At 54.8% G+C, this 15,949-nt stretch overlaps 3 protein-coding genes across 11 annotated transcripts in view; 1 reads left to right on the top strand and 2 right to left on the bottom strand.

The window, feature by feature from the left end:
- Positions 1–735: 735 nt before the first annotated feature.
- Positions 736–10,125, top strand: LOC105469541 (protein phosphatase 2 regulatory subunit B'beta). Its single transcript, XM_011720723.2, has 14 exons — positions 736–1,073; positions 1,515–1,981; positions 2,760–2,956; positions 3,853–3,954; positions 4,116–4,208; positions 4,339–4,469; positions 6,515–6,574; positions 6,674–6,782; positions 7,627–7,680; positions 7,754–7,804; positions 7,944–8,063; positions 8,956–9,083; positions 9,332–9,433; positions 9,862–10,125. The coding sequence occupies exons 2-14, from the start codon at positions 1,783–1,785 to the stop codon at positions 10,007–10,009; spliced, it is 1,494 nt and encodes a 497-aa protein (XP_011719025.1). The 5' UTR covers positions 736–1,073; positions 1,515–1,782; the 3' UTR covers positions 10,010–10,125.
- Positions 10,126–10,190: 65 nt separating this feature from the next.
- Positions 10,191–13,337, bottom strand: LOC105469540 (glycoprotein hormone subunit alpha 2). 2 transcript variants are annotated; one of them, XM_071074336.1, is made up of 4 exons: positions 11,993–13,337; positions 11,527–11,629; positions 11,156–11,340; positions 10,191–11,061 (listed from the first exon to the last, which is right to left on the bottom strand). In XM_071074336.1, the coding sequence occupies exons 2-4, from the start codon at positions 11,627–11,629 to the stop codon at positions 10,963–10,965; spliced, it is 387 nt and encodes a 128-aa protein (XP_070930437.1). In that variant the 5' UTR covers positions 11,993–13,337; the 3' UTR covers positions 10,191–10,962. The 2 variants fall into 2 exon arrangements, with proteins under 2 accessions (XP_070930437.1, XP_011719023.1); XM_011720721.3 differs by having other exon boundaries at positions 10,191–11,039; positions 11,993–13,324.
- A 1,022-nt stretch (positions 13,338–14,359) lies between these two features.
- Positions 14,360–15,949, bottom strand: part of LOC105469542 (membrane anchored junction protein) — a 36,335-nt gene continuing 34,745 nt past the window's right edge. For all 8 annotated transcript variants that reach the window (XM_071074328.1, XM_071074329.1, XM_071074330.1 and 5 more), the window contains 2 exons: positions 15,736–15,841; positions 14,360–14,699 (listed from right to left, as the gene is read on the bottom strand). In XM_071074328.1, the coding sequence (XP_070930429.1) occupies positions 14,651–14,699; positions 15,736–15,841 (155 nt within the window). In that variant the 3' untranslated portion in view covers positions 14,360–14,650. The remainder of the gene's footprint in view (positions 14,700–15,735; positions 15,842–15,949) is intronic.

The following is a 15,949-nucleotide window of genomic DNA, read 5'->3' as shown; positions in this document are numbered from 1 at the left end:
GATTTTGAGCAAGAGACACAGTCCCACCCACCACATCTTAGGGCCCAGCGGGGCTGAAAGGTGCATCCGGGAAGGCCAGGCTGCCTGGGATGAGGTGGCAGCTCCAGGAGAAAACCTCCTCTCGGGCTTTGCCACTCCAGGACTGGCCCTTTAAACCGGAGACCATGATGTCACTATAGACAGCAAGGGACGGGAGGGGGACTGCAGGCCTGAGGATGGACTGCATTTCCCAGCAGCCTTGAGTGCACCACACCCCTCCCAGCAAGCACTGACTCATCGAAGACTTTTAACTAGTCCAGTGCTGGTTTCCAAGGGGTTTCTGAAGTGTCTCTTGGTTCTGGGGTGAGGGTGAGGTTCCTAGGGGGATGGCCTAGGGCATAGAAGGCCCAGGCCAAATCTGTGGGCCTGGCGTAGCTGGCTGCGACTCCTTCCTGTCAGTGTCCTGGCATCACCCCACTTTTCTGGTGCAAACTCCTAAGCCCTCCTCTTTCGCTGTTCTGCCTCCCTTCCAGAATCCACGCTTCCCGCCCCCAGCTAGAGCCCATCCCACTCTGTTCTCTGGCTTCAAAAGCTTCGGCCTTCACCCCAGAGTCTGCCCTCAAGGGTGTCCCCTTTGGTCTGGCAGCTCACTTTAAACGGCACGGGGACTACATCTCCCAGCGGCCCCGGGCCTTCCTGACGCAGCCCCCACTTTCAGCCCGCGGGGAGGTGCGGGCCGGGCGGGGGGAGGTGACTTGATGTCATCCTGAGCAGCTGGGCGGCGGGTGCCGGTGCGCACGGAGCCGAGCCGGGGCTCCCGCTGCGCTGCACCGCGCTGGGTCGGAGTCCCAGGACTTCAGCGGAGATCCGCGCGCTGCGAAGGCCGGTGCAGAGCCCGCCGAGCGCCCGGTCCCGGCCCGGGGCTGAGTTGGGGGCATGCTCCAGCCCCCCCGGAGCCCGGGAGAGAACCCAGGAGCGCCGCCGCCCAGCCCCAGCGCCCCGAGCGGAACCGCTACGAAGGGGCCCTGAACGGCTGTCGCCCTCCCCACGGGCAGCCCCCGCGGGTTGGCGACCGAAGTCTGGGTTTCCGAGAAGTGAGTGTCCCCCACCCCATGAGGTTTGGGGGGCCAGGAAGGAGGAGCTGAGGTGGGGGAGGGTGCCGGGTTCTAGGAGCGGGGTGGCATCGGGACAGCACCTCCAGTCTTGGGGTTGTCCCAAGAGGCCGGGGTTAGTGGAGCAGCGATGCGTTCCATTCTGAAAAGGGCAGGGATGACGATCGGGGCTCCATTCTGAGTCGGGGCTGGCTTGGGGGATAGGCCCTATTCTGGGAGGGGTTGTTTTGGAGCCTTTCTGTCTGAGAGAAGGGAGGAACATGTCCAGGATGGGAGGGGGCTGCACCCCTATTTTAGGGTCTGGGCAAGGATAGGAGGGAAAAGACCTGGCGCTCCACACAGCCTGCCGGCTCTCCTGAGGAACTGACGGGCTTTCTCTGTCTCTTTCTTGCTGACCTTTCTGCCTGACTTCGTTTTCAAAAGAGCCAGGGTGGGAACCCTAACTGGACTCTTCAGGACCCCTAGGAAGGATCTGAGGCCTGAGCCATCCTCCTTTCTACCCTGCCTGCCCCCCAGGACTGGGCAGTTGCCGGAGGCCCTGGGGGGGGGCCCAGGACTGTGGTTGTGCCCCCCCCCCCCCCCACGACCGGACAGGATGGGACCAAGTTAGTCTGTCCAGTCTCACCCAGCACCTCCCAGGCCCAGAGAGAACCCCCGGGGCTCTGAAAGCTTGACCTGCCGCCTGACCGCCATGGAGACGAAGCTGCCCCCTGCAAGCACCCCCACCAGCCCCTCCTCCCCCGGGCTGTCGCCTGTGCCCCCACCCGACAAGGTGGACGGCTTCTCCCGCCGTTCGCTCCGCAGAGCCCGGCCCCGGCGCTCCCACAGCTCCTCTCAGTTCCGCTATCAGAGCAACCAGCAGGAGCTCACGCCACTGCCCCTGCTCAAAGGTGAGCTGGCTGCTGGCCACCAGGGGAACCGAGCCCCCGAGGGGACCAGCAGGGCCGTGGGGTGGGGTGGGAGGCAGCAGGCAACTGCCAAGAGAGAGAGTTTGGATACCCCTCCAGGCTAGGTTCTATGCCATCAGAACTGACCCCAGCCCTCCAGCCCTCTCTGCTGACGCATGGCCTGACTGGCCTGTCATCCTTGGAGGTGGGACATCCGAAGGTGGCGCCACCCTAGGGGCAGACCAGGGCCAAGGGTGGGGCCCATAGCCTGGGTTCCAGGGGCCACTATCAGCCCAGCCAGCTGCCGGATCCCTGGAGCAGGCTCTTGGCAGGGTTCCCTGGGATCACCACGTAGCTCCCTTCCCCAGCCCTGGGCCACAGGGGCCAGACTGGCCAAGCCTGAGGACACCATAGAGATCCTTGGCCCTGAACCCCTCCCCATTTCTGGCCCTTAGAACAGGGTGCCACCTGAGAGGGAAGCAGCAGCTGTTTGGGGCACCTGTGGAAAGCCTCTGCATCCAGGATTTGTGATCTCGTTTTAAAAATCGGGCCACCGTACTCTCTGAGCCTGGATTAGGAGGAAGAAAAGCAACCCTCAACCCCCAGGAACGGAGGAAGGGACAGTAGTTGTCTGCCGTCTGCAAGGAGCAGGAGATGGCACAAGAGCATGGGGGCTGGGGGCAGCAGAGACTGCCCTGGAGATTAGGAGGGTCTGTCCCACCCAGAGCTGGGGCAGCGGGGGGAGCTGGGGTTCAGGCTCAGGATGCCCTCCCCTCCCCAGATGTGCCAGCTTCTGAGCTGCACGAGCTGCTGAGCCGGAAGCTTGCCCAGTGTGGGGTGATGTTTGACTTCTTGGACTGTGTGGCTGACCTCAAGGGGAAGGAGGTGAAGCGGGCGGCCCTCAACGAGCTGGTGGAGTGTGTGGGGAGTACCCGGGGTGTCCTCATCGAGCCCGTCTACCCAGACATCATCCGCATGGTAAGCACCTGCCACCCAGGCTCCGAGGGTCAGCCAAGAGGGTGCGTGAGCCCCGTGACCTGTCCACAGGACCCCTGCGTGGAGAATAACCCTGCACTCATCGGCTTGGCCTTAGTCCACGTCCTCCTTCCCCGTGACCCGCTGCTGCCCGACACCCACTGAATGCCTCCGGGCCTGCCCCACCTTCACACCTTTGCTTATACTTGCCTGAGGCCTGGAGTGCTCTACCCCACACCCCTTACCATCCGTGGCCTGGCTCAGGTGCTGCCTCTGCCGAGAAGCTGCTCTCAATGCCCAAGCTGGAAATCTCTCTTTTCCTGCCCGTAGACCTCACAGCTTCCAACCTTGTTCTCCCCACTGGATTGCACCTGCCTAGAAGGCAGGGATGTGTCCCATTCACCCTTGGGTTCCCAGCCCCTGGCCCAGGTCTTGCACGAACTAGGCGTTCAGGTGATGATTGCCCAAGGAATGAACTGCTTGCTGGGGCAGGTGCTGAAATCAACCTGTTAGAACTTTGAATGAGGGCCGGGAGCAGCAGCTCACATCTGTAATCCCAGCACTTTGGGCTGAGGCAAGAGGATCACTTGAGGCAAGGGGTTCGAGACCAGCCTGACAGTGAGACTACATCACTACAAACAAAAAATTTGCCGGGCATGGTGGTGTGCTACTGTAGTCCAGCTACTCAGAGGGCTGAGGTGGAAGGATGGCTTGAGCCTGGGAGGTTGAGGTTGCAGTGAGTCAAGATTGCACCACTGTGCTCCAGCTTGGGCAACAGAGCGAGACCTTGTCTTGGGAAAGAAAAAAAAAAAGAAAGGAAGAAAGAATTTTGAATGAGGGACTCCCTGGCTTCCGGCTTCAAGGGCTTTTCCTTAATGAACCCCACCTCTGCCACTCAGATCTCAGTGAATATCTTCCGGACTCTGCCGCCCAGTGAGAACCCTGAATTTGACCCTGAAGAGGATGAGCCCAACCTTGAGCCTTCGTGGCCACACCTGCAGGTCCGAAGGGTTGGGGAAGACAGAGATCCAAGTTTCGGAGAGATCCAAGGCATGGGGAAAGGGCCTCTTTAACCCCTAGACGGTTGGATGAGGGCCATAGGGTGGAATGAGTGGGTGAGGCTGTTACTGAACTCACCTTTTTGTCTGTCCCCCTCCCCCAGCTGGTATATGAGTTTTTCCTGCGTTTCTTGGAGAGCCCAGACTTCCAGCCCTCCGTGGCCAAGAGATATGTGGATCAAAAGTTTGTCCTGATGGTGAAGTGGGGAGCCCAGGCTGGGTGGTACCACAAGGCAGGGGCAGGCTCTCTGAGGGGCCAGGGATAGGATGGAAGCAACCTGGGGTGGACCTTTCCCCTGACCCTGACCCTGACTCTGGTTCCTATAGCTCCTGGAGCTATTTGACAGTGAGGACCCCCGGGAGCGTGAGTACCTCAAGACCATCCTGCACCGGGTCTACGGCAAGTTCCTGGGTCTCCGGGCCTACATCCGCAAACAGTGCAACCACATCTTCCTCCGGTGAGTGGCTGCTGCCTGCCCAGCAGAGACCTGGAGAGGGCAAGAGGGCTGTTAGAAGACTGCGGCAAAGGCCGTGTGTGGTGGCTCATGCCCGTAATGCCAGTGCTTTGGGAGGCTGAGGTGGGTGGATCACCTAAGGTGAGGAGTTTGAGACCAACCTGGTCAACATGGTAAAACCCTGTCTCTAATAAAAATACAAACATTAGCCGGGCATGGTGGTAGGCACCTGTAATCCCAGCTACTCAGGAGGCTGAGACAAGAATTACTTGAACCCAGGAGGTAGAGTTTGCAGTGAGCCGAGATCATGCCACTGCACTCCAGCCCGGGCGACAGAGGGAGACTGCGTCTCGGAAAAAAAAAAAAAAAAGAAAAGGAAAGAAAAAAAAGAACACTGCTACAGCAAAAAGCAAAGGCTCCTGGGCTGCAGGGGCCCTTGTGGAACTTCTGTTTTCCAAGCCGTTTCTCAGTAACGTAATACATATTGATTATACAAAGTCTGTGAAGCCGGCAGAGAATGGGTATTTATTTCCATTTTACAGATGAGAAAGTAGAGGCCGAGAGAGATGAACTGGTTTGCAGGGACTGGGTCAGTCCGGGGGCCTAGGAGCTAAATCTTTTGACCTTTATCAAGCCATAAGGACCCAGAGAGAGGTTCTTTCTGCAAATGTGCACTGAGCACCAGCACACACTGGGTATCAAGGCTCACATGGCCTTATAGTTGAGACCATGGCTCTGAAGCAATATAGCCTACGTTTGAGTTTGGTTCCAACATTTGGGTGAACTTGGGCAAATTACTTAAGCTCTCTCCTAGTTTGCTCGTCTTTAAAATGGGAATGCTGGCAGGGTGCAGTGGCTCATGCCTGTAATCCCAGCACTTTGGGAGTCGGAGGTGGGCAGATCACTTGAGATCAGGAGTTCAAGACCAGCCTGGCCACTATGGTGAAACCCGGTCTCTACTAAAAATACGAAAATTAGCTGAGTGTGGTGGTAAACACCTGTAATACCAGCTACTTGGGAGGCTGAGGCAGGAGAATCCCTTGAGCCTGGGAGGTGGAGGTTGCAGTAAGGCAAGATTGTGCCACTGCACTCCTGCCTGGGCGACAGGGTGAGATTCCATCTCAAAGATAAGATAAAAATGGGGGTGCTGCTTGTACTAACTCAGGGACCACCATCAAGATGACATGGGGCCTTGCCTCCAAAGCACTCAGCATAGCTACTGGACTGAGGCTTGGACTCTGAAACATTAGTTGTTATTGTTTTTTGTTTGTTTGTTTGTTTTTGGTTTTTTTTTTTTTGAGACGGAGTCTCGCTCTGTCGCCCAGGCTGGAGTGCAGTGGCCGGATCTCAGCTCACTGAGAGCTCCGCCTCCCAGGTTTACGCCATTCTCCTGCCTCAGCCTCCCGAGTAGCTGGGACTACAGGCGCCCGCCACCTCGCCCGGCTAGTTTTTTTTGTATTTTTTAGTAGAGACGGGGTTTCACCGTATTAGCCAGGATAGTCTCGATCTCCTGACCTCGTGATCCGCCCGTCTCGGCCTCCCAAAGTGCTGGGATTACAGGCTTGAGCCACCGTGCCCGGCCAGTTGTTACTGTTTTTAGCTACAAAATGGGTGAGCCATGATCCCTGTCCTCCAGTACCTTGAAGTCTGTTAGATTCCCTGCCTATTAACATTAGGGTTGTTTCATTTAACCGCCGAGTCTTGGTTTCTTCATCCGTGTGATGGATTTCATAAGCCCCATCTCCCTGGATAATTTTGAGACTTACGTGGCACAGAGTAGATGTGCCAAGTGTTTGTCATTCTCTTGGTTGACTGGCAAGAGCTTGGGACTCAGTGGCAGAGGTGGCTGGGCTGAGAAGGGCATTTCAGTGTGGGGGGCGGGGATCTCAATGGGGCCTGGTTTGGGATGTTGGGAAGGGAGCATGGCCTCTGGGCTGGGGGGAGTTGGATGAGCGTGCTGTGCGGGTGAGGGTGGGCAGGCAGGATGCCTAAGGGGGCACTGGGCCTACCCTGCTTGCTTTGAGCCCGCCTGCGTTCTTCTCTTGCAGGTTCATCTATGAGTTCGAGCACTTCAATGGTGTGGCTGAGCTGCTGGAGATCCTAGGAAGGTGATTCTCCCTGGGCCTCAACTGGAGCTCCGGATTCTGGAAGGAGGGACTGGGGCCAGGTCAACTGAGCCCTCTTCCTCTCTTCTGCCTCCTCCTCAGCATCATCAATGGCTTTGCGCTGCCCCTGAAGACGGAGCACAAGCAGTTCCTGGTTCGCGTCCTGATCCCCCTGCACTCTGTCAAGTCGCTGTCTGTCTTTCACGCCCAGGTGAGGCCCAGGCCTGGCCCCGCTGCAGCAGGAGCTCCAGACAGTCAGGGTTGCCAGTGGGTCCTGGAGGTCAGATCCTCCAGGGATCCTATCTCACCATTTTTGTTTTTATAATTCTGTTCCATTTACCTTAGAGAATTCCCACTGGCACTTTAAGGCTAACCTCAGGTATCAGCTCTGTGAGGCCAGGCTTTTCTTCTCTATCCTCCCTTGGCAGAATGAAATTCTCCTCCCTCTATATTCCCAAAGATTTGGATACACAAATCTATTATGGGAGATTTTGATACAAAAATTGTTTTTTTGAGACAAAACCCTACTCTGTTGCCTAGGCTGGAGAGGAGTGGTACGAACATGGCTCACTGAATCCTCTACCTCCTGGGCTCAAGCAGTCCTCCCTCCTCAGCCTCCCGAGTAGCTGGGACCACAGATGTATGCCACATGCCTGGCTAATTAAAGAAAAAAGTTTTTTTGTAGAGACAGTGTCTTGCTATGTTACCTAGGCTGGTCTCAAACTCCTGGGCTCAAGTGATTCTGCCGCCTTAGCCTCCCAAAGTGCTTGGGCTACAGGCGTGAGCCACCACACTAGCCATATTATGGAACCTTTTGCAAAATTTATAAAGATGAGTTTGTTGACCGTCCCCCCTCCCCGTGAGATCATAGTTGTATTCCCAGCACACTGAGTGTCATGCCTGGTACATCCTAGACAGGTGATAAATGCTTGGTGAATAAGAAAGTAACAGGCCGTGGGGGAGCAGTGTCTGGCATTCTGTCCTGGGCAGCAAGTCCTTGGCACCTGATGCCTTCCTGACCCATCTTCTTTCTCTCCACCTCTGCCCCCTTGCAGCTGGCATACTGTGTGGTGCAGTTCCTGGAGAAGGATGCCACTCTGACGGAGCACGTGAGTACCTCTGGGGGCTAAGGCAGCCTCTCATCTCTGCAGGCGTGACTCCTCTCTGTCTTACCTCCCACAGGTGATCCGGGGGCTGCTCAAATACTGGCCAAAAACCTGCACCCAGAAGGAGGTATGAAGAAGGGCTTTGATGCCCACCAGAGGGAGGCTGGGAGGGCTCGGCCTCTAGAAGGCAGTCAGGTGTGTGTATGTGTAGGGGGAGATGTGAGCTGCTGCCCCTCTGTCCCTACTCCCCTCCCCACCCCACCCAGGTGATGTTTCTGGGGGAGATGGAAGAGATTCTTGATGTCATCGAGCCCTCCCAGTTTGTGAAGATCCAGGAGCCCCTTTTTAAGCAGGTGGCTCGCTGTGTTTCCAGCCCCCATTTCCAGGTATGAGGCAGGACAGGCGGGGACGGGAGCAGGGCTGGCCTGGAAAGGTTGGGTAGCTGACCTAATACAGCTCCCTTTGCCCTCAGTTTCTCCTCCAATCCCGGGTCTGGTAATGGGGAGATGCCGGACTTAGGGTCAGGAGACCTAGGGTGAAGCCTCCGACCTGCCTTCCACTGGCTGAGGGGCCTTGAGCAAATCACTGCGCCACTCTGATTCTGATTAAGCTTCTGCAGCTGTAAAATGGGCCAACAACCTCTTCACAGGGTGGGGATGAGGATGGAAGAGATTGTGAGTGTAAACATGTTTGGTAAACTGAAGTGTGCTCCATAATGGGATGGAGGACTGTTATCGCTTTTCCCCTTTTGCTAGTGGCCTTAGATTTCATTAGACTCGCTTTGGGATGCAGCCAGGCTTCCCCACGCCATCCCAGCTAACTCTAACTCATGTTCTACTGCAGGCACGCGCAGACTTCCTCTCGTTCTTATGGGTCATAACCCAGTGGAAGTCAAGTCTTCCTCACAGTGATTCTGGCCCTTCGGTTCATTAAACACCTGAAAGTCTAGTATCTCATTGGATTCTTATAACATCCTGTGGACATAGGTATTATTAGCCCATTTTACAGATGAGAAAACTGAGGCTGGGAGGTTAAATGCCTCTCCCAAGGTCACGTGGCGTAGCAGAGTCTGTAGTGGTTAGGATTCCCCCGCAGCATTGGATTCCATATCTAATGCTCTTTTCCCTTCAACACTGTTGCTTCCTCCAGGGCTCAGATGAGCCTTGAAGGTGGGGTGTGTGAAGGTCAGGGGGCCTGGGCATTGAGGTAGTGATGGACACCAGACCTTGCACACAGAGAGAAGCCACTGCCCTCACTCTGCCATGTTGTCTGCCCCAGGTTGCAGAGCGGGCTCTGTATTTCTGGAACAATGAGTATATCCTAAGCCTCATTGAGGACAACTGCCACACTGTGCTGCCTGCCGTGTTTGGGACCCTCTACCAAGTCTCCAAGGAGCACTGGAACCAGTGAGTGCCAGGCCGTGACCTAACTCACAGAAACTGGGACCAGGGCCAGCCAGTCCAGACCCTAGGGTTACTCCTAGCTGGAGAGTATCAGAGAAAGCGTCAAAAGATGGCCCAGGGGTGGTGAAAAGGACAGGGAAGTGGGCAGTGCTTGTGTTCAGGGTGGAATGCTGCATGTGAAGGGCAGGGAAAGGGAGAGGTGGGCAAACCAAAGCTGTTTCATCTCCTCGTCCCTCCTTGACCCTGCCAAGAACCATCGTATCGCTGATCTACAATGTGCTCAAGACCTTCATGGAGATGAATGGGAAGCTGTTTGATGAGCTCACGGCCTCCTACAAGCTGGAAAAGCAGCAGTGAGTGTTGGGGGCTGGGAGTGGGGGAAGGGAGAAGAGCAGGGAGGAATCAGACCCCCATGACTGGAGGGAACCTGAGGACCACCCCGAATCCTATCTGATCAGACGTGCAAGACTCTGCGTGCTCCTGCCATCCTATGCCTGTCTGCCCCTGTGTCCTCCCATCATTCTTCGAGTAGCTCGGACTTGTTCTGAATCCCTGTAGCTTCCTACAGAAGCCAGAACCACCCAGAGCCCCACCCATCGTCTTCTCCGTGACTGCAGGCTGGGATCTGTCTCTCTCTGCTCTCTTCCCTCAGCAGAGGGTTTTTATGGAGTCACAGAACAAAAATGGTTCCATGCCTTCCCATTGCCGCTGGGGTGGTAGTGAGGGAGTCTGGACTGTGGGGGGCCCCAGGAAAGGGAGCTGCCTCACCCTCTCTCCCCAGGGAGCAGCAGAAGGCCCAGGAGCGTCAGGAGTTATGGCAAGGTCTGGAGGAGCTGCGGCTACGCCGGCTACAGGGGACCCAGGGGGCCAAGGAGGCCCCTCTCCAGCGGCTTACACCCCAGGTGGCCACCAGTGGGGGTCAGAGCTAGACAGCACCTCAGAAGGGGAGAAGCTAAACCCAGAGCTGTCAGTCCCTCTATCCCTTCTCCTGTCCAGGGGCCCAGAGAGAAACACACCTACCCCTGGCCTTGCCAGAGTGGCTTCTGAGGACTCCCTGCCCAGCCCAGCTTTCACTGGGGGGAGACGAGGAGAGGCAATGGTGGTCTTGGCAACAGAATGCTCAGCCCCTCGCAGCAGGACTTGACAAGGGCAAGCTTGACCAGGAAGCTGCCATCAGGGATCTTCCCCTGCCCCACAAAGCTGGGCTCCGGGCTGCAGGCGGGCTCCCACCCTCTGCTCCTGGCCTTGGGCAAGGGCACTCAGCGCCTCGCCTGCCCCTGCCTCTGCCAGCGTGAGGTCCTTCCTCATCCCCACCATGGGGTCCGTGGTCTATTTATTCTCGCCCAGCTCACCCTCTACACAGACACTGTCCTGGGTGCACACTCCTCCCCTCCCTTGCTGTGTACTTCCTTGTCCCCTTTTTATTTATTGGGCAGGGGGAGGGTGAGGGCACAGGCAAGAAGAGATTCACAGTGTCCTGGGGTAAGGGGGGGGTCACAGTAATCATGGTCTACCCCTCTTTCCCTGGCTGTGGGTAGACTTAATAAAGAGAGAAACTCAAGAACTGCTTGCTTTATTTAGGGGTAAGGGCAAAGAGGGAAGTAAAATGATAAAGATTGGTTTAGAAGGGCCAGGCAAAGGCAGGGAAGAAAGCAGAAACTCCCCTCTTCTCAGGTGACAGTCACGAAATCTTACAAAGTGTCAAAGCTGGAACAACCCTCCCTTATTTAAAAAAATTCCACAGCAAGTAACCAGCAGGGTTGGAGCTCCTTCCAGTTTTTGAAGCTCGAACACAGGTTTCCCCCACCAGAATGTCAAGTCCTGTGACCCAGGGGAGGAAGGAGGGGAGAGGATGGGCTAGTAGCGAGAGAGGCGACACATGTCACACTGGCAGGCCCGGGCAGTGAAGATGTCGAGCTCCTCCCTCCGGCTCCCCACACACTGCAGCTGTACTCTGACCTGCGGGAGAGGGGAGTCTGTGCTGCAGTCCCCTTTCTCAGGGCTGTCTTAGATCTCCGTCTCCCGAGTCTTCCCCCAACCCCAACGTCCATCCATCGGGCTCGGGCCCTCCTCACCTTCTTCAGGCCACTGATGGTGCAGCACTGAGAGACGGAGGTGATGTTGTGTCGGTAGCCACTGGCCACCAGCACAGAGTACCGAGAAGGGAAGGCGCTGGACTCACAGTGACCCACACAGGCCTGTGCCATGTGGGAGCCCTGGCAGGTGCCTTGGCGGTCACTTCGCACTGTCACATTGAAGGCTAGAGGGAGACAGGCAAGCAGTAGACGGCGCCTCTGCCAAGGTTTGCCTCGCCCCAGCTCCTGTTGCCTGTGCCTCAGTGTGGGGCCCTCTAGGGTACTGCTTGCCCCACCGTCCACTCTATCAGCTCTTTGCTGCCACCCAGAACCTCCACTCCTCCTAGCCATCTGCTGCCAGAGGTACTCACGGTGCAAGTGGCAGCCTGGGATGACTGCCTCCTGGCCGCAGGCTTCAGTGACTGCCAGGACCAGCAGACAGAGAACCAGGGTTTGAGGGGACGCCATGAGCATCTGAAACACAGTGGGGAGATGTCTCTATGTGGGTGTGCAGGTGGGATGGTGAGTTCTTTAAATACTGCATTCCAGGTGAGTGAGCCAGGGCTGGCTGGTCTGATAGGTGGTGTGCCTGAGTGGTGCTGCCTTTTCCCTGTATCTACCTCTGTGTGTGTGTGTATGGGTGTGAGCGTGAGCAGCTGTCTCTGGAAAGGACCTGTGTGTCAGCCCTCTGTGCAGTGATTCTCCCTTCCCTGGAATTTCCTTCGCCAACTGGAGCGCAAACATCTTCCTCCCTCCACCTGCCCCATCTTGGCCTGCAGGGCCCTTGTCCACATTCCCAGACCCTCCCCAGAGCGCCTCCTGCCTCAGCGAGCTCACCACTTCCTAGGCCCAGGAACAGAGCGGCTTGCAGTTTTCCTGTCCCTCCTGCTGGTCTCCAGACTGTTGCTGGCTCTCCAGGCTTTATTTGCCAGCATTTTGGAGCCACGCCCTCTTGGAGATCGGCTTTCAAGCCAGCCTCCCCTGCCTGAAGCCTCAGAGCGATCCCACCTGGGGATCTTGCTCTTTGAGGTGTGGTCCTTGGAGAGCAGCTCCTGCTGCTTTCTGCTTCTTTCTGTCCAAAAAGCTACCCACAGTCCAGGCCTGGAGAAGTCAGATGTGGAGAGAAGCCTAGGAGCTGGTGGAGTGTGCAGCATGTGTGCAGTTGACAGAGGGGTCAAGACTCTTGGCTGAGTTGTGGGCACCTGGGTTCTCTTTGCTCTGTGACCTTGGACAGAACACTTCCCTGTTCAGGGCCTGATCACTCCTAATTTTATTATTATTTATTGCTATTATTTTGAGAGGGTCTGGCTCTGTCACCCAGGCTGGAGTGTGGTGGTGTTATCTAGGCTCACTGCAACCTCCACCTCCCAGCCTCCCAGGCTCAAGCCATCCTCCCCCTTAGCCTTCGGAGTAGCTGGGACCACAGGTGCACCACTAGGACCAGCTAACTTTTGTATTTTTTTGTAGAGATGGGATTTTACCATGTTGCCCACGGTGGTCTTGAACTGCTAAGCTCAAGTGATCCGCTTGCCTAGGCCTCCCAAAGGGCTGGAATTACAGGCATGAAACACTGTGCCTGGCCACACCCCTAATTTTAAAACCACTAAACTCAGCCCTGCTTGCCTTTTTCTAACGCAAAGGAAAGGGACTGGGGAAGGAGATTCTTAGGGCCAAGGGAAATTATACCAGTGGAGGTCTCCTGAGATGTGCTTGGTGGCAGGGCCGGGGGGTTGGGCTGCTGTCTGTTTCAGAGCTGCATGGCCACGGTGTCAGTGGGTGATTCTCATCCTGTGCTACAGAGTGCCATTCTGAGCTGGAGTGCTTCCCTAGCCCTGGAATAACAGGGACCTGACTCCTGAAAGGGCCTCAAGTCATCAACCCCAGCAAAGCTGATCGATTTGTCCAGCTCTGGTTTTATAGATGAGGCAACTAAGGCTCAAGGAAGGAAAGTTACTAAAAGTCACCCAGCTGGGTAATGTCAGGGCTGATTTCAAATTCAAATCTGCTGTCCATCCATGGTGCTAAACTACATTTGAGCAAGAATGTGGCAAGTTGGAGAAAGACCCCTAGGCAGCAGTGGCCAGAGGGGTTGGGGCAGGGTGGCGAGCCAAAGGAAGCCTGTGGTGATTCTGGGCAGCCCCCTTCGGGGTCATTGCCTCACTGACCTGCTCGGAAAGAGCAGGGCCAGTCACAGACTGCCAGAGCTAGAAGGCACTTTATAACTCACCAAATCCTACCCCCGCATTTTCTGGATGAGAAAATAAGAGCTCAGCGGAAAACAACTTCCCAAAGCTTCACTGTAAGCTAGTCAGAGTCAGGGTGGGCACTCAGCTGTGCTTCTTAGCAGCTTTGTAAAGCAGGCCATGCTTGGGACAGTCCAGTAAAGGCTGTAAACACAATTTGAGAGGAATTGATGTTACTAATGTCACTAATCCTTAAATTCCCACACCCTGTGGTTTCCCCATCAGCCCCCATCCCCTCAAGTCCTGGGTCCTCGATTTCCAGGTCCTCCGCAGCAGTCCATCCCTTCTCTTCTCCCCGCCAAGGATGCAGGCAGCATAGCAACAGGATGCAGCGGGAACTCAGCAGTTCAGCCCCTACTCTCCCACTCATGAGGGGCACCCTCTGGCATGTGACAGATGATGACTTCTGTATAAAGCATTTGGGTGACGAGGCTCATTACCTTATGAGGTAGCCCATTCTAATATTGGACATCTCTAACAAGTAAAAAGTGACTCCTTTGTTGTGAGCTAAAATGAGTTTCCATACATTTCCATAGATCATTTTGGTTCTCCACGGCCACACAAGGCTAAAGTGTCTGTTACAGATCAGTCCTTTAGTTGAAGGCAGCTCAGGTGCCCAGGCTTTCTCCAGGGGTGCCAACCTGGATTGACTTCCAGTTAATCTGATAAACGAATCTGCATTACTGTCAAACAGAGGGATAGAGAGGTGGGAAACATTTTGTCTATGGAGAGGCTACCATGTGGGGCCAAACTGGAACCGGGGAAGAGGTCTCTTGGGTGAGCAGGGCTCAGGACAGTGAGTCTTGAAAGACCCCATTCCCTAACCTCTGGCACAGAGTCACCTATCCAAAGTGATCCTGTGAACAGTAACCAGGTAGACCTAGGGAAGTTTCATGCATTTTCTCTCTATCTTGAGGGAAGAATTTGTTCTCTCTTACTCTATTCCACTAAATTCAATCAATAACTCTTCATAAATAATTTATTGTCATTAGGATCCTAAGTGCTGAAGACAAAAGGCCTAAACGGGCCCTCCGGACATGAACATTTTAGAAAGTTCCATTCTTAATGTTTTAAATCGGAAAAAAAATATATAAAGGGGCAAAGGACAGGATAAAACCACAGAGGACTCAGCATGGGGACCTCATTCTCCATGACTGAAGTGTCATAAGAAAAGGAAAGAGTTGGAGGAAGAATGATTCGGGAGGAGTTACTGCAAGAGATGATCCTCTTTCCAGCGCTGCATTTGGAAGGCTCAAGAGTGGCTGCTCTTCCTGAAGAAATATCGAAACGGGAAGAGAGAGCTGCAAGAATGAGAACAGAGTAGGCTGAGGCTCTGAGGTCTCCTTCCCTTCTCCCCATTTCCCATTAGTGCTTCACTAGCTAGGGCATTTTTGCTCTGGGGAACCATTGAATGGAGATTCAAGACTGGAATAGCATTTGAAAAGGTACCCAAATTAGATTATACTCAGGAGGGGGAATAAAACAAAAGAATTGCAATGGGATGGCAGAGAGAGAGAGAGAGAGAGAGACATTTGCTAACTGTCCTCTGCAAACACAACCTAGATTCAGAGGGGAGAATGGAAATATTTTGTAACCAAATCATCTGAATGGCTCAAGTAAACTAAGAATAGACTTTGTTCAAATTAGTGTTTTTGTTTGTTTTGAGACAGAGTCTCACTCTGTCACCCAGGCTGGAGTGCAGTGGCACGATCTCGGCTCACTGCAAGCTCCACCTCCCGGGTTAAAGCAAGTCTCCTGCCTCAGCACCCCCTAGTAGCTGGGATTACAGACGTGCCATCTCACCCGGCTAATTTTATCTTATTTTATTTTTTTTAATCTCGGCTCACTGCAACGTCTACCTCTCAGGTTCAAGCAATTCTCCTGCCTCAGCCTCCCTCCCAAGTAGCTGGGATTACAGGCATGTGCCACCATGCCTGCCTAATTTTGTATTTTTAGTAGAAACGGGGTTTCACCATGTTGGCCAGGCTGGTCTTGAACTCCTGACCTCAAGTGATCCGCCCACCTCGGCCTCCCAAGGTACTGGGATTACAGGCATGAGCCACCACGCCTGGCCCAAGTTAATGTTTATGGAGCTTGGCTTTATCCTGGACACATCAGGGTGGAGGTGGGTTGTGTAAAAGTAAGTAAGACGCAGTCTTTATTAAATGCACAGTTAGGGCTTTTGTTCTCAATCTCATTTCCATTGTCTATCTTAGACATAAGTGAAAAGCCTCTGTGAGTAATCTGCTTTCTTTTCTATTCTAATTTCCCTGAAAGACTCAATGAGCTGCTCTGAGCTGGATCTCGAGTCTCATGGCCAGATAGAAGCTGTCTTACCTTAGAAACCCAACGAAGCCGCTGGCTGCTCGCTCCTTAGGTGGAGGTGTGTTGTGCTGCACGGGTGGGACAACTGGCCCTGGCAGGCTGTGCCCCCACTCAGAATCTGTAAGGAAAACAATCAGGCAGGAGCAAGATGTTTGTCCATAGGCCGTTTTCATGTGAGTAGAAGGCAAAACACCCAGTATGAGCCAGAGGCAGTCTCACACCAAGA

This window comes from Macaca nemestrina, chromosome 12 (genome assembly GCF_043159975.1).
Source record: "Macaca nemestrina isolate mMacNem1 chromosome 12, mMacNem.hap1, whole genome shotgun sequence".
Classification (NCBI taxonomy): Eukaryota; Metazoa; Chordata; class Mammalia; order Primates; family Cercopithecidae; genus Macaca; species Macaca nemestrina.
Note: the sequence above shows the minus strand (reverse complement) of the source record. Positions and strands in the feature narration are given on the sequence as shown.